The 21,610-nt window shown below is 39.2% G+C and overlaps 1 protein-coding gene across 1 annotated transcript in view; it reads right to left on the reverse strand.

The window, feature by feature from the left end:
* Ofcc1 (orofacial cleft 1 candidate 1) overlaps window positions 1–21,610 on the reverse strand; it is a 286,130-nt gene that overhangs the window by 193,679 nt on the left and 70,841 nt on the right. Inside the window, exons 6-8 of the mRNA NM_172143.2 lie at window positions 18,890–18,966; window positions 13,177–13,297; window positions 11,053–11,283 (exon numbers count right to left, since the gene is read on the reverse strand). Coding sequence (NP_742155.2) covers window positions 11,053–11,283; window positions 13,177–13,297; window positions 18,890–18,966 — 429 coding nt within the window. The remainder of the gene's footprint in view (window positions 1–11,052; window positions 11,284–13,176; window positions 13,298–18,889; window positions 18,967–21,610) is intronic.

Consider the following 21,610-nt stretch of genomic DNA (forward strand, 5'->3'; position numbering starts at 1 on the left):
TTTCTATTTCTATCACCCACATGTATTTTTCTACATGCAGATAGTATAGCTGAAGGCTAAGCTATTTCACTGGAGATACAGATGTCTTTTTAGAAAATTTAAAACTTAAATAGAGAAATAAGATCAACTTAAATTTTCTGTGAAAGTATATACAAGGTTATGTCAACAGAAGCTACTGAGGCCATGACCACTTTAAGGGATAGGCCGTGACTATTTCTCTAACACACAACATAGCACTTAGTATAGAGGAAACTAAATGAGTCTTTCTTTCCTTGCTACTAACAAACTATTTAAAAACATAGTAGCTTAATTTGCTAAACGCATGAAATTCAAGAACGAAGACCAAAGTGTGGACACTTTGCCCCTTCTTAGAAATGGGAACAAAACACCCATGGAAGGAGTTACAGAGACAAAATTTGGAGCTGTGACAAAAGGATGGACCATTTAGTGATTGCCATATGCAGGGATCCCATAATCAGCTTTCAAATGCTGACACCATTGCATACACTAGCAAGATTTTGCTGAAAGGACCCAGATATAGCTGTCTCTTGTGAGAAGAAATCTGTTTTAATTTTTACCTTTTCCATCATATCCATTCCATTTCTACTTTGTTTTGTGCAATTGACATTCTATATACAGATCATGACAACTTAACAATTATTTTTAACTGCTCTTCCGAAGGTCCTGAGTTCAAATCCCAGCAACCACATGGTGGCTCAACAATTATTTGTAGTAAAAAATTTCATTGTTGTATAAAAAAAAAGTATGATATTTGTTTAGTATAACTAATTTCCCTGTTATGTGTGTGTATAATTCAGTGGAATGACTTATCTTCTCTACATGGTATAAATTGGACCACTTTGAGTTCATGGCTAGGCTGAAATGGAAAGGTCCAAGATAATCCACATCCCGCTCCTGGTCAAGGACCAGAGAAATGTGGTTTAGACTTGAACCTTCCCTCTCCTGTAGGCATAGCCTCACTTTCAGTCTCTCAAGCAGTGAACATGGTACTTTAGTAAGATGAGGTAAAGATGCAAGAGCAATTTCTAGCAAAACAGGAAAAGGAAGTTGTCAGTCCATTAAGACCTAAGATTGACTTCAAAACTCTACAATATTAATTCCATAACATCCCTTTAGCTAATAGTCAATGAGTCCTCTTAGATTAAGGAGAGAAAAATATAGACCTTGCCCTTCAGTGGGGAAATAGCAAAGATTTTATAATTTTCTTTATCTAACTCAATGAATTATTGGTAACTAGATTAATGAATAAAATACAAAATAAAGTAAGTAATACAAATAAAATTAATCTATTTGGCTGTGTACAGTATAATAATCTTGAACTAGTTCAGAACCTCCCATTTGAATTAGGGTCAAACATCAAAGATTTCCAATAATTCAAAAAAAAAACTCTCATAATTAAAAAATGCTAGCTGCCAAGTTTCCACATTTTGTTTTGTTAAATTCTCTTTTAGTACTTTTGATTGTGGCTAAACATGAGTGCAGGTGCCCACAGGGGCTCTGGCCTGGAGCTAGAGTTACAGGCAGTTGTGAGTCACCTGACATGGATGCTGGGGGTTTAACTCTGGTTCTCTGAAGGTCAAGTGCATCCTCTTAACCAGGGAGCCATCTCTCCACCCACCCCTGCATATCTCTTTGACTCTCCTGTTGTATGCATTGTTTTTATCATAGGATGCCTATGTACGTAATAATTTTACTACTCATGTGCACATAGGAGTGAACCAAAATGCTTATAAACCATATGTTTAAGCCTCAGCCCACACACAATGGAATTTACAAGTGCCCCCCCCCCCCCCCGTGTAAGGTATTCAGGTTTAGATGAAGGAATGGGAGTAGAATTAGTGGCTTTACAAGAGGAAGGTCAACAGCTCCAATATTTTCTTGCTCGGGACAGGCACTAATGAAAGACTATCTGGGCCAGAGGAAAGGTGATCACCAAAGAAATAGATCTGCTAGGATACTAATCTCTGTCGTTCTAGACTCTTATGCTGAGGGTAATGAATGCTTATTGTTTACTCCATTCATTGTATGGTATTTTATCATAATATCCTGAACTGAATAAGACACACAGTGAGTGGATAATTTATTCTACCCAGGCTTAATGGCCATGACCAAGAAAAGGAAGGGCAGTGTGGATACAGCTAATGCGCTCCCAGAGCTATAAGGAAACTACTTTTGATGATTTGACTGATTTTCTCGATGAAGATTTATACTTTCTTCCCATAACATGACAAAAACAGTAATCATCACTTAAAATTAGCAAACATGATTTAGAGAAGGTTCTGTTTGCATTTTATAAACACCAAGATTGCAGTTAACAGGGGAGGAGCTTCCATATAGCTATGCATATCCAAAATTCCCACATGACACCTGGGAGGCTTAGATCTTTTACAGCTGCTCTCGGGCTCATGGAAGTCCTGAAACGGTGGTTTTGTGTGTGGGGTTTTTTTTTTAGAGGGGTGCGGTGTCTCAGATAATCTACACCCTGCTGTTTGTCAGGGACAAACTGAAAGTTTAGACTTGGACATTCATTCTCCTGTAGGCACAGCCTCACTTTCTGGTCTCTCCGGCAGTGGATTTGGTATTTTACAAGATGACTTGAAGTGGCAAGAGGAAGATTTCCAACCCAACAGAACACAGAAGCTGTCAACTCCTTTAGGTATAAGCTTGAACCTCAAATTTCTTTTCCATTTGAGAATGAGCTGAGTTGAGTGTGCTCAGACCTCGAGGAAATGAGTGTATAGGCTCATTTTGCTTTTTTAAGTCTTACTCAAAATATTACTGTCTTAAAGGGGAAAGAAGTGACTCTGAAGCAGTAAAACCAGATTGTACTATTATTTTCTTAAATATTACCAATTTAGAAATACTAAAATAGCATCTCTGAATTGATTTGTTTCTTCCCTATATCCTATATTCTATTTTTAAAATCTCTGATATTGTGATAACGTCCTTTGACATTGCCTTAACATTTCCTTCACTTTCTGTTTATCAGAAACAATCCATATTTTTGATAATCTGAATGGCCACTAAATTTGTCTAGTCTCTCTAAATAGTTTCACATTATGTTTTGCTCTCATTTTAGAAGCAGGTTTTTTGTTTTGTATTTTGATTATCTGCTACTTGTGCCCTGAAGTACAAAGCAGTGTGTGTGTGTGTGTGTGTGTGTGTGTGTGTGTGTTCAAACCCTTGGAGTCTTATTGGGGGCTAACTAAACTAATGTATATAAACAGTGGTAAACTGAATGAGTTTAGAATCGGAAGGGTAAGTGGAAGATATGTTTCTGACCAATTCAGGTGGGAAACTGGATATTGGGAGAAAGCATTGAACTGCATACAGTTATAGCTCAGCATAGTTGACTTCATGGTGACGGGTGGCTTTGCCTAATATGGAGAAATCCCTGAGAAGAGAGGAGGAAGCCATAGGACCAGGGTCTATTAACATACAGCAAAACTGACTTGTCCTAACAGAAGTGAGAAGTTAAACAATGGCTTTAACCAAAATGTGAGATGACGTCTTAGAAATATTGTTTTGCTTCAGGATGTCTCTAGGTGTTCTTCAATAATTAGATATTAGGTGACTATATGTCAGATAATTAGAATATCTTACTGGAGTAAAAGAACCATAATTGAGTGCCCATAGTTGTGGAGTGAAGATTCCATTTCCAACTTTGTCCTAAGAATTTATGTGACATTGAACAACTTGACAAACTTCCCCCAAATTCAGATTCTCATGTGTGAATTACAGATGTCAATGCTGTCACCCAATTAACTGTAACTGCTCTGATATCAGTGGGAGCAACAAACTCTTCACTGTGAAACACATGGAAGATTTAAGAAATTCAAATAGCAATAGTGCTCACAGACACTCATGTATTCTTTAAAATGACAGAAGAGTCATAGATGTAGGGAAGAAGGAGATAAGCCCTGCAGTGACTCAGAAATTAGGTATATCCTGGGATTGGGCTTCCTTATTGGAGCTGAGGTTTGTTTAAAAGAAATGTGTTCTTTGGCTCCACTATAACATTTACTCCAGATCATTGTTCTGTTAGTAACATGGCTTCAAGGAGACAGGTTTCTGGTGATGGTTCTTACAGTAGAGATCACAGAGACAAGGGAAGATAACAACTGTGGTGTATCCTATCACTGAGGAAGTCTGGAGCCAAAATGTGGACTCCAGAGCTCACATCCTAGCAAACCTTGCTTCCTGTAATTATTCTTTGTTTTTAAGTATAAATTGAGAAATGTCTTATGAGAACATCTCCCAAATGTTGTATTTAGCAACTGGAGTGCATATTTACAGCAAGCCCTGTCTGGTCATAGCAAAAAGCAGACCCTCGTGATAAATGACCACCAAAGGCCTGCTCTCGGACTCTCCATCTGGAAACCTTTGTCCCCATTCTGTTCTCAGAGACCCTGGTCCTATAGACACTTTTCCTTGGTCTGAGCATTAAAGTACCCCTCACACAATGGCAGCCACCTATGGCTACTTTAAGGGATCCTCAAGATTGCCATAAGTTAATGATTTTTAGACCAAAATATTTTTTTGACTTTAAACAATCTCGCACACTGACATGTGATCCACAAAACAGATGTGCTTATCAAATACAAAATGGGGTTAAGTACCATCAAAATCAAGTGATTTTTTTTCTCCTTTCCGTTGGCTGACACAAACCTTCTATCCTAGACACACTTCTCTGTGTTTTGGGGTAATGAGAAAAATGGAATATGTTACCCTAAATTGAAGGAAACCATGGTCTTAATGGAATCATTAGAGAAATTGTTCCAGAATGCTGCATCCTTCCAGAAATAATAACCCTGTAATGTCAGCAAATTCCGAGTCAGCACGGGTTACCTGCTGCACACAGAGGGGCTTGGTCATGTTCATTAGATCTGCCCGAGGCTCAGCCAAACTTCAGCACATGACCTTTAAGAATTTTAAAAAATTCATTAATCAATGTTCTTTGCCTGAGTTTTGCTGTTTTTGCTTCTTTAACCTATTATTTGTATCCTTATTTTTATAAGTTGGCTGATCCCCATACCCAACGATACTAAGAATTGCAAGCATAACAGTTCCAGCTAATAATTAACAGAAGTTTCTTCAGTTACCATTGCCAAAGGTCAATAATGATATTTTAAAATGTCACCCACAAGAATTATCATGCAAGCTAATGTGACAAGAAAATAATGGTCAAAAATCTTAATTTATATTTGACTTTATGTTCTTAAAAGTAATTTTGATACCCTTTGTCTTTGAATCTCCTATAAGTCCCTAAAAATGCTCTATTTATTTAGCAACATGTATGTCTTAGAAACCAAGCAGAGAAACAACTGAAGATATCCTTCACCAAACTTCTGAAAGAGAGCTATGGTTTTGCTACATCTTCTTGGTGTTATGGATGTTTTCTATAATGATCACTACAGTTTTTCTTTCCACATCTTCTCAGTGCTCTCACTAATATTTTCTGTAACTTTGTATCATGGCAACACTAAGCATGACTCACTTTTTTGTGCATTTATGAATGGCTCCAGGCAAGGCTCTTGGGCTGTCCTGTCTGTCTTAGGGAAACTAGAAAGATGCTGGTGTCTTCACTGGGACCTTCACCCTAAATTTTTATTGGTTAATTAATTAACAATATAATCCTGTACTTATTTACATCGTGGGATCCTTTATTTTTCTTTTGCAACTCAAATGATTGGACTCATCAAATATTTTATTAAATTCTAATAGGAAAGGCCCACCCTCTAACATTCCTTTCTGAAAGCTGGACAACATTTCAAACATATTTCTAAGAAAAAGACTGAAAATATCACTTGTTCCTGCATTCTTCCTTGATCTTGAATGTCATTTTGCTAATTCTTTTTACCAAGCTTCTAGTAAGAATGTATTCATTGTAGAGTGAATTAAGTCTCCCCTACAGAAATAGGTTGAACATTCTAACATTTCTAACTTAAAGTATTTCAGAAAACAGCCATATTTGGAAATTGGATCTTTTTATTTAACTAAATTATAATGGTGTTTTTAATATGGCTATGACCTAACATGGCAAGGTCCTTATAAAGAAGAGTTACTTGCATGGAGACAGACAGACTTACACACAGGGAAGACATGGTGAGGATCATGGTGAACATCTACAAACTGAAGAACTCTTAAGCCGGTCATAATCCATGAGAAGTACACAAAACCTTGCCTGCTTTTGCAAAATAAATAAATAAATAAATAAACCTGAACTTTTCATGGCAGCCTTAGAAAAGAAATCCAATGTTTGAGGTACCTCTGGCCCAATACCTGGATCATTTCATTTCACTTCATTTCGTTTCATTTCATTTCATTTTTGGTCTTTTCTGTCCCTTCTGGATACTATTTATTGGAACATCTAAAACTTTTGAAATTCTCTATCAACTAATCATAAACCCTTGACTCATAAATGGGTGTTACATTCCAAATCTTTAGATAGCCAAATCTGACCATTCATCCTTCTCTTCCTCACATTACCACTGCCTAATCTGCAACTGTTCTCTTTGATTTTTGTTTTGTTTTGTGTTTTATCTGTTTGTTTTTCATCCACAATGCTATCTGTTCTGTTCTTGTGTGATTTATATATTCCCAAGCTTCTTGCATGCATGTACAATAGATTAGAGAATGTTTATAGAATGAAAATCTGAAAATGAGTATGCCTTTTAAGCCCTGACTCTAGCAAAACAGTAGACTAAGATAACCTAAATATTTAGCCTAGCCCATCATCTTGCCAGAACCAGAAGTCAAAAGGCATGTACGTAATGTAACATATTTCCTCCCAAAGATCTACATCTGTAGGCTATTAATGGATACCAAGAACAAATCTCTTTATTTGAAATGTTTCCAGGATAAGTGTCAGCAGAAGACAAGAAGGTTCCTGATGTTTCCACCAAGGATATATTCAAAAATCTTTAGGCAAGCACTCAGATCTTCCGGCCTAAGCTTGGAATCCACAAATGAACTTGACCTACTATGTTAATATTAAGTAGCTGGTATTGCTCATGTGATCTGAGGGGCCTGTGACTCCTATTTTTCCCTTAACATCTTCTTTGACCACCTCTACCTTATGATATAGCAAGAGCATGTTAATATGTTTAAGATGTTAATTTGAGGCAAGAACAGCAACTAGACACTAGATATGGAATTGGTACCAAGGATATCTGGAGCAGTACGTCACCAGCACATCTCTTGCCTCCCTTAGGAACCCTCCCCAACACCTTGAAAGCAGTTGCTGTTGCACTTAATCGTCAAGTGTTAGCCTCCTGGCTCAGCCTGATGCCAAATGTATACCACTTGTGACACTGTGACATTGTGTCCTTGCTAAAGGTCAGTCAGTAAGATAACCTTACAGACATGTGATGTAAGTACATCCTCAGACTCAGTGTGTCACCTGCAATTAGGCCTTATTCTTTTATCTAGGCCATGCCTTCTTTGTTCCTGATACATGATCATCTCTCTCTAGTTAGCACACGAATGGCACCTTGAGCCCTGCAGCTGCCTTAGGGAAGCTAATCACTTCCATTCGTGGAGTAAGAAAAGAAATGGATCTCTCTGGCTTGTGCCTTAAATGGCATGAACTAGATGTCTCAAATGTCTCAATATTCGTTACAAACCCAAGGCATGGTTTTGTGTTGTTTTTTTTTTTTTTCTTTCTGAAAGTATTTTTACTATTATAAAACTATGATGCTGTGGTTGAGGGTATAGCTCGGTTGGTAGAGTAAATGGGTGCTGGGAAGGAAGCTTTGCATTCAAACCTTAGTACTACCATAGACCAGGTGTGTGTAACAAGCCTGTGATCTCAGTCCTCCGGAGATGGAGACAGGAGGATACGAAGTTCAAAGCTATCATCCTCTGCTATGTAATAAGTTGAGACGAGCACGAGACACAGGAGTCTTTGTTTTAAGAAAATTAATAAATAAATAAAATTTAAGTAAATAAATGAAATAGCATTACAGTATGTTGCTTGGAAACTCACTGTTTTAACTGTCAGTCTCCTACAAACGATAGCAGTGAGACCAGCAGGCAGAGATGTACACTTAATGAGAAAACTTGATGTTACTGGGGTGACTCTGACAGAGCAAATGGGATTTCTTCCGACAGCATCCTTTCATATTCTGGAAGCAGAAAGGCTCTTGTGACTCCTCTTGCCTGACAAGTAATGGTTGTTTTAGGTGCTTCTCCTGTTTTAGTTTTTTGTTGTGAGTGTTGTGCTGTTCATACACACACACACACACACACACACACACACACACACACACACACACACACACACACTGAATGTGAATGTGAAGTAGCCTAGTGGGGTTTTATTTGTTTGTTTGAGGTGTGAGATTCCCTGATTCTGCTGAGCATGAATATTAAGGGACAGACACAATTCAATGTTACTTTGACAGCCTGCTAAAGAGTATCTTTTCCTACCCATGGGAGGAGGTAATTCTGTTTTGATTTTATTTTCTGACACATGCAGAATGTTTAGGACTGTTCTTTTAACCATTCCAGGATGCTTCCCTCTCTGACTGGCAGGAGTGGGAAATGCTTTTCTCATCCCAGGACTCAGCAGCCTGTCCTACAGATTCAGTGTAGCTTTGGCGCTGTAAATAATCTTTGCAACCTCACTCTTTTTAACTTGTAGTGAGTACCCTTCCAGACCTGCATGGTGCAACTCCTCCTACTGGTACTTTGGCCAGAGCCTACCCTGTATACAGGTCAGCATATCAGTGCTGTAAAGAAATACCCAAGGCAATTAGCTCATATAGTGACTTGGGCTCTTAATTTGGGAAGTTCTAGTTCTAGATATCCACTGCTTTCAGCCTCTGACAAGGCAGCACATCATGGTGCCAGGGTGGGGCATGGCTAGAATGACTTACCTCATGAACCAGAAAGCAAAAATAGAGGAAGAACTTGGGGTTCACAGTCCCCTTCAAAGGTGGAGCCTCAATGGATGAAGGGCCTCCCACTGTATTCTGCCTCTAAAGGGCCCACCATCTCAAACGCTTAATAGTTCTATTCCATGGATCAAGGCTTTCAAACTCGAAAAGACACCACTCCACACATGGACCATAACAACGACTCAACAGCTCATATGGGGTACCCTCGGCCAAGCCAACAAGAATAGGTGAAGCTCCTGCATCCAGAGTTCACATTTTTACCCAGGGACTTGAGAGAGAATGGACAGTTGAACAAAAGCAGGTAATAAAAACAAACTCTAGCACACCTCAATGGACAAAAAAATGTTTAAAAACAAGAAGGTTTGAAATGGACCAAAAGAATATAATTGTAGAGTATGGGGATCATGTAGTGAAGAAAAAAATAAAAAGTGTATTAGCCCAAATTTTTTTAACCAAAGGTTAATTTGAAAGTTATCTGAACTATAAGCACTTATCATATTAATTAAAATAAAAGCCCAGTGGGTAAATTTTTTTATAATTTTTTATAATTTTATAATATTTATAATTACAACAAAAATAAGGGGGATTATTGGATTCTGGCAAGGCATCTTTCTGCACATACTTCTGGTAGGACAACCTCAATATACCATCTTCCAATTAGGCCCATAATAGACTGTTCCCTCTATTTAATCTTGTCAGTTAAGGTCCCTTTTCCACAAACATTTCCCCACAATGAATTCTTACATTCCTTTTTCAAAGTAGCTTTTGATGTCCTGGCTGTTATGTCAGTGAGTACTCTAACATGTTTAAAGCTAGTCATGCGTGCACACAGTTATTGCATGCATTGTTATGTTTTATTGCATGTATTGTTAAGTGCTCATCTTCCATTGATGGGTCGTGCTAGTCTTTGGTTTTTGTTTTTGTTTTTGTTTTTCTAACCCCTACCTATCTTCTTCTGAATGACAGAGTAATTACTCTATTGTCTAATGGTCTTGATCGATGCTATTGGGTTTTCATAGTCACAATTTGCTATGGAGTTACAGAGAAAAAGGAGGGGGCGGTTGCATTAACACATCTGCTAGTGAAAAGCGCAACGTGAAACTCTGTTTCCAGGTAGGGAAAAAATATTTTCTCCTTGAACCTTATCCTTCAGTACCCGAGTCAATTCTGATGATTTTTATACTAATTCAAATTAATAGGATAAAAGGCAGTTCTTCTGTGAATAGTCAACGCCATGCCCCCAGTACAGCAGCGCAACCTGGGCTTCTACGACTAATCAACTCTCCTTTCTCTTCGTACTTTACCTACCCAGGAAGCCACCATCTGTCCAGGGCAAATGCTCCAGGAAGAGCTGAACCTGGCTTCTCTCTGAACTTGATGTCCTCCTTCTCGCCAAGATCACTTCTAGCCCCGCCCACCATGGTTTCTCCCAGCACCCTCCTTTCCAGGATCACTTCTAGCCCCGCCCACCATGGTTTCTCCCAGCACCCTCCTTTCCAGAATGCATTTGAATAGTCAGGACAACCTGTGGCTTACTATATGTACAGTTCCTCTAGCTCCTGGATGTCTATACGCATACGCATGTGCCACATGTGTTAGCATTGTTTGCCAAGGAACCCTGAAAACAGAAAGATCAATAATCCATACTACACTCTTAACAAATAAAGAACACAGAACTATATATTTCTTTACTTGCAATAGGGTTGGAATAGATAGATAGATAGATAGATAGATAGATAGATAGATAGATAGATGATAGATAGATGATGATAGAAAGCTAGCTAGCTAGATGATAGATAATAGATAAATAATAGAGATAGATGATAGATGTAGAGATAGATGATAGATATAGAGATAGATAATGATAGATGATAGATAGATAGATAGATAGATAGATAGATAGATAGATAGATAGAGAGTGAAGCAAAGACAGAGAGACAGATAGACCAATAGTAAATGTTTATTGAACACTTAAGTGAATGAGATCATAGAAGATTATATGAATAAGATCCTTTGTGTTGAGAACAGTGGGTTGATTCTAGATAGAAAGAGATGGTGAGCAGATAGTGACAGCAGAGTCTCATTAAATGCAAAGAAGGTCTATGCACATGTGCACAGAAGGTTAGCTTACCACAGAAACGCTTTCATGGAAATAGAGCCCCACATCATAAAAGTTGCCACCATGAAGAACTGGGCACGTCCTTGTCTTCAGCTGCTCAGCTTGACACTCCTGTGAGGCACAGCTCCCCAGCTGACTGAGCAGAGACACTCGGAGGAGGTAGGAGCCTTGGGGAGCCTTGTCCTTGAGGCCCCTAATACATCTGATCTGTATTTGTAGACTAGGCAACTGAGGCTGCTCACCCTACATAAAAGGAGGAGTTCTTGAATTACACAGGAACTGAGTAAAACCAAGCAATTAGCAACAATGGGCTTTTCAGAGGGTAAAAAAGGGAGACAATTATTTTTATTCAACCTGTAATTGTTAGGTATTAGCAATGATAACAGACAAGAACCCACAATGTATAATTAAGAGGTCAAAAAGCAAACTCCCCGGTGATGGGAGGGAAAGTTTAACTGGTGTTTAAGCATGGTATGTTAATAAGCTATGCCATCAGAAACCATTAATCTATTATAGTAAGATGGAATTAGCTGGAATCCAACACGTCTGGAAACCACACAGCAGGCCTGCTAAGATTTTGGGGGAATGTGAAACCCCAGCAGCTAGCCTCACACATGGCATGAGAAAGGCGGAGATCATAAACACTACTAATCACAGATAATAACGCCACATTGATAAGTGACCTGCAAAACATGTAACACTTACATCTTGTCTGATCCAACATGTTCTCAGCATGTCAGCTTGCCCCACAGGCTTCCGATGAGAGCCCGTCCCACCACAAGAGAGAGGGAAATATGAAGGTCTGAGTCTCCGCCCATGGCATGTAACTGAGACAGGACTGAATGTTTCATGGAGCATTCAAGTTTCATTGCTCATTCACAGTTGACTGGAACAGGCCATTTCCATGTTCCGTAATTGCCAACAAGTTTATATAAATTAATGATTTTTAAGCGAACTATTGTTTCAGATCAAGTAAACACTTAAGCAAGATTGTTGAGGATTCAGATATCATTAAGTTTTATTTCTAGACTTACTCACAAGTCCCTGAGTAATTCAACCTTGAAGTACTTTATGCTTCAATCACAAATAATATCATCCCAGGGTAGGGGTACCACCAGGTTAATCTACAGTTTACAGAAGAGAGACTTCTTAATCCTGCCAAGAATTTATTGAGATAATGCATATTTTCGTACAGATAATATGCTTCTAGAATTAAGTAAACAAAGAAAGTTGTTCAGTTTCTTTTGTTTCTCATTCAAATCATACTTAAAAAGTAATCAGAATAACAATTATTTTTTGGTTTAATTAGAAAATCTTAACTAACAACAAAGATTTAACCTTAATATTTTGGTTTCCAAAAATATTTTTTTGAAAATTAACACCATCTGAATAAATAAGACAATCTTTTTCGACCCCAAGGCAGGATTACTGATGCAGGCAGACGGAGTTATTAAACACATTCTAAATTAAACGCCTCTATGAATTTTATACTAAAATATATTGTGATAGTTTTGCATGCCAAATGTGACATTCTGTGTTTTAGATTCATCTTCTGTAGTAATGTTTTTTTTTTTTTGAAAATGTCATACAAACAAAGATTTTGTCATTTACCAATAGAATTACTATGCATGGTCGCCTAGCCATCTCTGTGCCGGCTCTTGTGGTTGTTTCAAGTCAGCAAGCCATAAAGAATCTTTATCTCTCTGAAACACAGCAATTTGGAAGATAATCGAATGGTGACTAGGGGGCAGACGTGCCAGTCTGAGGAATTATACCACAATCTCTCTTGCATTTACAACCTCCGTCAAGCACATGCCAGGCCGAGCGGGAGAAGGGGAACGAAGATTCATCAAATCTCAGGCCTGCGTCATTTGCATTTTGGCAAGCCTACCTCCAATGGGTGGCTGAGGCTGAGGCTGAGCCTGGTCATACTGGCATTGGCACCCTGTGCTGAGGAATGCCGTTGACACTTCCATGGGCAGCATTTGGCCTGTGTACGGTATTAGCATCAAAAACATTTAGTAAGCCCTGCTTTCTCTCAAGAAAAGCTTAGGAGGAAAAGAACAGGTAAGGACAGCCACACAATGGATGTCTTCATCTGACATTTTGCAGCAGAAGTCAGTCTAGAGTGCTCACCTTCCAGCAAGTTCCTTCTGTCCTTCCAGATTCTTTAGTCACTTCTGGAAATGAGCGTTGCCCCTTGTCACTAGCCTTTGTGTAAGGATTCCCGTCTGCAGTGCACAGCTGACTCGGAGCTCTGCAGCAGGTAGGAAAACAACGAAGAAAGAAAGAAAGAAAGAAAGAAAGAAAGAAGGGAGGGAGGGAGGGAGGGAGGGAGGGAGGGAGGGAGGGAGGGAGGGAGGGAGGGAGGGAGGGAGGGGAGGGAGACATTGAAAATGAAGCATAAAGCCTTTTTTTTTTCCAGATCTGCAAGATAGTCTGATTTTGTTTTCTTCTTGGATTAACAAGGAATTACATAAACAGCACATTGAAGGTGCTGCTCATGATTAAACATGGTTTTTTGAAGTAGAGCCCCATAAAATATATGACATGTTATATAACGTCCTGAACTCCCAACAGTTAAAATGTCAATTGTTTCAGAAATAACCAGGAAATCAAACACAGTTGTCTTCCTTGATCTGTAAGAAGTAGACTGGGGGGCTCATCATGAATACTAGAATCTACAGAGGCTCCTGCCCCTTATATAACGCATCGTGGTATATACATAAATTCTATGCACAGAGACTATATATTTTTCAATATTTCATTTTAATTTTGTGTGTGTGCATAGATGCACATGCAAATACAGACCTGTGACTACAGATTCTCTTGGAGGTCAGAGAGAGCATCAGATCCCCTGCAGCCAGAGTTACAGCTAACAGTTGAGCCAGCCCACCTGGGAGCTGGGAAGCAAACTCTGGTTGTCTACAAGACCTGTGAGCCTTCTAAACCCCTGGGCCATCTTTCTAGACCCACCTCTTACCATATACTTTAAATAATCTCTAGAGCTGTGGTTCTCAACATTCCTAATGCTGAGAACCTTTGATGCAGTTTCTCACATTGTGTGGACTCCCTCCAAACATAAAATTATTAATGTTTTGTTATTTCATAACAGTAATTTTGCTATTGTTATGAATCATAATACAAACATCTATGTTTTCTGATTCTCTTAGGCAGCCTCTATGAAAAGGTCATTTGATCCCCAAAAGGGTGAAGACCCACAGGTTGAGAACCATTGCTGTAGCTGGCTTACTAGTATGCTGAATGAATGTAAACATTATGTAAATAGTTGCTATGCCACATTGTTTCTTTAACATACCAACAGAGCAAAGCCACTACAGATCTAACTACATTTTCTATCCATTAGTGGTTGAATGCATAGATGCAGAAGCCAGGGCCATATATATTTGATAAGATGTCTTGTCATTTCAGTTTTTTTCTACCCATTCTTCTTTGATCCTATAAACTGCTCACGAAACCTTGAGAAAAAAAAAACATTTATTTAAAATAGATGCTTAGCTGAAACGACATACACATTTCCTGTCTTTAATGCAAAAGACAGAGATCAAGGTTTGTTTCTCTCCTTAAATTGCTCCCTAGGCTCTTGTCCTCTTATTAATTATGTACTCTCTTTTTTCTAGACTCTTCTTCATGGTCGACTTTTCTGTTTGTTTGCTTCTCAAACCCGGACATCATGTGTCTGCTTTCCCAAGTGCATTTGAATTACGAAGAATTGTATCTCCCACTTCTCCTGACTTAAGTTTAATTCCATCAGCAGGGCCATCTGTGACAATGACTGTACCCCCATCAGAGGAATAGCCTTTTGGGGTCTCACTGCTGATTCAGTTTCTATGATACAAATTATCTCCCTTAATGTGGTTGGAGCTGCATTGACACAGGGGTTCATTAGGACACCCATTTGCTGGCAATTCAATTTCAAATTAAATACACTTTGTTGTAAATTTTATTACTTTTAAACTACTGTATCTATTGTCTTTAATGGCCCTATTATACAGTTATGAAGGTAAACAGATTTCATTAGTAAACATCAAACATGTTATGTTAGCCACAGTAAGATGGCTCCCCTCGGGTTCTCTCTTTGTTCCCTTGGTAAAAATTATAAGGTGCTCAGAAATGTCCTAAAATTTTAATCTGGATACTAAGATGTTGCATTTGCTATTATCAGGAAGGAAGGAAGGAAAGAGGGAAGGAAGGAAGGAAGGAAGGAAGGAAGGAAGGAAGGAAGGAAGGAAGGAAGGAAGGAAAGAAAGAAAGAAAGAAAGAAAGAAAGAAAGAAAGAAAGAAAGAAAGAAAGAAAGAAAGAAAGAAAGGAAGGAAGGAAGAAAGAAGGGCTAAAAGATAATATGGCCCGTGGTAACAAGCCCACTTTTTGTCTAAAACATATTTCCTGCAAGTTAAAAAAAATGTGAGGGGTCTCCCACCCATCTCCAAATTTTGAAATCAGAATTGTTTCTGTTTAAAGGAAGTACAGGGACAAAAAATGGAGCAGAGACTGAAGGAAAGGCCATCCAGAGACCGCCCCACCTGGGGATCCATCCCATCTGCAGACACCAAACCCCAACACTATTGCTGATGCTAAGATGTGCTTGCAGACAGGGGCCTGGTATGGCTGTCCCCTCTGGGGCTCTGGCAGCACCTGACAAAGACAGATGTAGATGCTCACAGCCAACCATCAGACTGAGGCCGGGGGCCCCGATGGAAGACTTAGAGGAAGGACTGAGGAGCTGAAAGGCATTGCAACCCCATAGGAAGAACAATAATACCAACTAACTGTACCCCCCAGAGCTCCTAGAGACTAAACCACCAACCAAAGAGTACACATGGAGGGACCATGGCTCCAACTGTATATGTAGCAGAGGGTAGCCTTATCTGGCATCAATGGGAGGGGAGGCCCTTGGTCCTGTGAAGTCTCGATGCCCCAGCATCGAGGGATGCGAGAGCAGTGTGGGGGGTGGGGGGGAGCGTTGGGGGGCTAAGATACCCTCTTAGAGGCAAACAGGTGGGACATGGGCTTTGGGGGAGTGTAGAGGGGAGACCAGGAAAGAGTACATTTGAAATGTTAAATAAATAAAAACAACCAATTAATTTAAAAAAATTTAAAAACAATAGTAAGTACAAGGAAGCAGGTACCCAGAGACATTGTTGACTTGAACTCCTTGTAAAGCAGTTGAGGTCAAGGTCAGAGGCCAGGAGCAGACATGAGATCCTGTCTGCATTGAAATTGGCCCCCATAAACTCATAGGAAGTGGTACTATTGGGAGATACGGCCTTGTTGGAGGTGGGCTTTAGGGTTTCTGAAGCCCAGTCAGGCCCAGTGACACTCCTTCTTTCTGCTGCCCCTGGATCTGGATTTGAAACTCTTAACTCCACCAGTTCTCTGTCTGTCTGCATTGTGCCATGCTTCCCACCAAGGGACTCATGCACTAAACCTCTGAAACTATAAGCCAGTCCCAATTAAATGGTTTCCTGTAAGGGAGTTGCTGTGGTTAGGGTGTCTCTTCACAGCAATAAGACCTTAAGACTTGAAAGTAGATCATCATTTCTGTCTTACTCTCTGATCAAACATTATTAACTTTATGTTGATGGAGGTACAGCCATCTTCTATAAACCCTGGAAGGCAGGTTCTAAGACACACATCCCTCCCAGAGGCTGAAGCCCAGCAATGCTCGGGAACCTTATCTACAATGGTGTGGTATTGCATAGAGCTCATACATGCAGGCTCCCTTATAGGCGAAGTCATTTCTACCTGACTGACAACACTGAATATAGCAAAAATTCTATGCAAATAGTTTCTGTGCTGGGTTATTTAGAGAAGGGGAAAAATAGCTGTATGTCATCAGTCTATATGGTCTATACATTGGGTCTGTTTACTTTTTAAAAGGTACACTTTTGTTAACATTTACTTCATTTTAAATTGTGTGTAGATATGTGTGTATGTGTGTGTACACGTGTACATGTGTGTACATGTATATAAGAGCCCCAAAGAAGATATCAGATCGCCTAAAGCAGTGGTTCTCAACCCACAGGTCGTGATTCTGTTGAGGGTGGGGGGTATCTTGGATATCAGGTATTAACCTTACGATTCATAACAGTGCCAAAATTACAGTTATAAAGTAGCAATAAAGATAATTTCATGGCTGGGGGGGGGTCACTACAACATGAAGAACTGTATTAAAGGGTTGCAGCGTGGAGAAGGTTGAGAGCCCCTGAGGTTAAAGCTTGGGTTGCAGGTGATTTTGAGTCACCCAATATTAACAGGGACTAAAGCTAAGCCTTCTCTGAAACAGCCATACTTGCTCTTTAACTGAGTCATCATTCTGGCTCCTATAAATACTTTCTACCTAAGGCTGGTTGAGACTGTGATGAGGTGCGTACAACACCGTGGTTGCAAATGTCTGGTTGTATACGTGCTCCATTGTGTGTCATGAAAACCCTTCCCACAGCCTACAGACTAGATATCATCTCTGCAAAATACTGGCTTCTCCATGACTCGATAGCTAAATTATTCATCTTTAATTCAAAGTGAAACTGATGCTATAACTATTCTCTAACCTCTATTTTCTACTTTGTCCATCATATGCATATTTTTCTATTGGCTACATTTAAAGTTTTAGGTATCTCTAGTGTTTAGTTCTGTCTGCCGCAACTTGTATAAATAGTCCCTTATTGTTGGCTGTTTAGGTTATTTCCTATTTTGGCTGTTTCAAGTTAGCCTGGAATTAGCTCTCTCATGTGTAAAGTCTTACAGGCTTCCCTGGCAATTTCCATAATACAAAGTCCTATCATTAGAAACATTGGGTGTGGAAGGGATACTATTCCACGTTCTACTGGTCTCTAGTTGAACATAGAAATGACACCTTAATGGTATATAATCCCAAGTGCACAGCTAGCATCTCAGACACTACATGGTCCTCAATGGGGAGACAGGTTCCACTCTAGAGTTTACCCTATTTGTAGTCAGAACACAAGCTAAGGGATGTGGCAGTACAGAGGCAGCACCTACGCACAGCTGTCTTCTCAGTTTCAGCACCATTGACATTTGTAACCAGGCAATGCTTCGCTGTGGAGGCTGCTCAGTGCACTGAAATACCATTTAATGAATCCCATCCTCCAATCATTGGATACTCTTAGACACCTATATAATGCCAGCTTCCATAATCAAAACGTCACTCGATGTTGCCAAATGTTCCCTGGGGATGACACTGATGCTTGCTGAGAATGGCTGATGTTCTCAGCATGATGTAGCATTGAGCTTTCAGCAAGCTTAGAGAAATTCTGTAGGACATACTTTACTTCTTACCTCATTCAACCCCCAGGACACCCACAGGTGTCATCATTCCTGCCTCACTGACAGGCAATTGATGCTGAAATATGCTGACAGCCTTGTTCAAGGACAGACAGGACTGGTAAATGCTAATGCTCCAAATGAGACTATCCCAGCTGAAAACTGACTCCAAACTCATGGCAGTTCTGGGCATGGTGGTAAGAAGGGATTGCTTTGCCCAAACCTTGGAAGTTCCTGTACTGGACCAAGAATCTGAATGTTCTTGTAGAGGTCAGTCAAGCACAGCTCCCACTTATGCCATCAAGGCTAGAAGGCCCATCCACCAACATCTCAGAGATGAAGAATAATGATCTATCCCAGGATAATATGGGGGCATAGTTCCCTAAAGTCTGGCTCGCTACTTAAAATAAGCGAGGGGTGCCTATTACCTGCAAGCCATCCATACTTAATTGATAGAAAGACAACACACAACACACACACACACACACACACACACACACAAATACACTACAGTACACAAACTCTTAACATTAAAGAACATACTTCTTGAATGCTTTTTCTTTCTTTAAACATGACATGGGAATGTTCTGGCTGAGTCCTTTTCTTTCAAATTCCAAATCCTGCATGGAAGATGAGAAGGTGACAGCAAAATTAATAAAATTTATTCAGTACACACTTGAAGTTCATCTTTGGAGCAGCTGAAGTCTCTAAAACCAGGACATGCCAACCACCCAAAGTTATGGTTCCCAAAGACAAATAAGAATGATGCAGTTTGACCTAGGGTGGCTGCATTTTCATGAAATCTCACTTTCCTTACTTGCATAATTGCTGCCAAGGAAGACACAGAGAACAAGAAATGGCATCTCCAAAGAGGAAAAACAGTTGATGATGCTAACACAGATTCCCATGTCTATTTCTAGTTCTTACTAGCCAAGCCTCATCCCAATCTCAATCGCATTACACTCCCCATGTATATTCCATCCTCTCTCTCCCTCTTTCCCCTTTTTCTCTCTTTTTCACATCTTGGACTCTGCCCAACATAGCGTTATATGGTTTTCCAACATGGACATGAACATACTATAATATTTTAGTCATGTGCCCATTTCCAAAGTAAAAGAAGAAATAATTACACTAAACAATAAGCCTATTAATATTTATAAATATTAATGTTTATAAATATTAATAAATCCACTGATATTTTTTACATCTCTCGATATAATGCAGTACAGATATAATAGTAACTCACATGAGCACACTCTATGAGGGGGAGAGAGTGCTAGACACAGGGGTGAGCTGTTGACTGGGATCACAGGTTCATGTGGCTGTGAAATCCAGACCAGCAGGTCTCGCATGCTCTTAGATGAAGTCTCAAGACCTGGGAACGGGTCCCTCAGGCTCTGTGCATTTGCCCAATAAACTTCTGTTTCTGTAGTTTGAACCTTCCTTCTTTTGTAGTTCCTTTAATCCACTGATATTTTTTTACATCTCTCAATATACATCAATTGCATGTGTTAATGAGATTCCCCCTTGATATTATTTCCATTTGGTTTTTTTGTCGTTGTTGTTGGTTTGGTTTGGTTTTTGGACGTCCCATGTCTCTGCCATTTGGTTTCTCATCCCTCTTCCTGCTGGTGAATCTAAGAAGCTTGAGATAGCCTAATCTGATGGACTCTTCGGTCCTTTTACTTGAATCAAAGTTTTCTTGGCTTTGTGAGATTTCTGTGGGTTTTATTGACAATTTCTTCCTTTGGCAAAAGGGGGACATTTGAGTGTCTCAGACTTCTATAACAGGAGGTGTGAAATGCTCAACCCTCCAGGAATCTTAGTATTGTTTGATTGAGAGGAGCCCTTCATCCCTTAAGAGTGTCTTTCCCTCTCCACAGCTAGTACTCTGGGACTTTGCTCTGATACTTCCATAGTCCTAACAAAAGCTTCAACAGTGTCCCTCTTGACTCTTTATTCAGGAGCCATTTGGGTGTTGTTTGCTGAATGAGAGGCTAAGAGTGTCACAGCCTTCAAGACTTGACTCATTGGACTCCTGCTTCTAGTTTATCTCTGTCCTACCACATTTTGTTTTCTACCAGAAGCTGCAAGAATCTACCAGGTTCCATGAACAGGCCTACAGTTTGGAATTTCCTTATCTCCACCGTCCATTTGCTAGCTACAGTCGCTATTTTCCTGAGAATTGCAGCTGGCTGCCAATCTCTTTGCCACATCCTCGGAAGGATTTAATTTTCCCCATTTTGCAATGATATTTTGTTCTGCTTCTCACACAGAAAGGCTTCACCCATGAAGACCACAAAAATTCTTGTCACATTTTCTTGAGATGATTCAAATCTTCACTCAGGTTCTCCTTAAAGTTCACTGTGTACCTTCAAGGTCTCTGAAGATTTGAGTTTTGTGATGAACCATATTCCAGTGTTACAATCAACACCTGATTAGAGCCATTATCTGAAACCTAAGCATGATACAGTCTAAGACCCACAGGGTTGCCTGAGACTAGAGACTAAAGGGAATCTTATAAACAGATTTTCACCCATACACCTGCATGGAAGATGAAGCAATGGAGGATACATGTCCAATGATGTCTATAGAATGGCCATCATGGAACCCACTATTTCATATAAACACTATAAATGTTAACAAAAATCAGAAGAGTACACACACATCCATTTAAAAAAATGATAAGAAATTCAGAAGTTTATAAATTGTTAGAAGAAACTTCTACCACACTAAGAATCACATATAAGCATGTATATGTATATAATGTATATACATGTATGTCCATATGTATCTATATATATTCAAAGACTAAATAACAAATGAACTCTACATTAAAATACTATATATCAAATTTGTAAGTTCTCAGTAACAAAATTAAATTATTAAATATTAAAATGTCCTTTGAACTCACTGTCTTCAATTTCTTCAAATAATATAAATATTTATATGAGTTATGTCATGAATTTCACCTAAAATATTTTTTCTGGTCTTTTAAGCATTTTAATTTTTCTCAAGAGAATTATACATGTTTAAGTATGTACTTGCCATTAATGTTGACATATTAAACCTTAATATATCAATCATGCATATGTATTATTCTTGCCCATGCCAAGTCTATATTTCTATGTGTACATAATTAATAACTGTGCTCTGATCATTGACATGAATGGCATTGAATTAAAGTAAAAAGTGAAAGTTTTAAACAATGAAAAATAATAAATAATAAAAATATCACTCTTCAAATTTTATCTTTTGAGATTA

The sequence above is a fragment of the Mus musculus genome, chromosome 13 (genome assembly GCF_000001635.26).
Source record: "Mus musculus strain C57BL/6J chromosome 13, GRCm38.p6 C57BL/6J".
NCBI classification, from domain to species: Eukaryota; Metazoa; Chordata; class Mammalia; order Rodentia; family Muridae; genus Mus; species Mus musculus.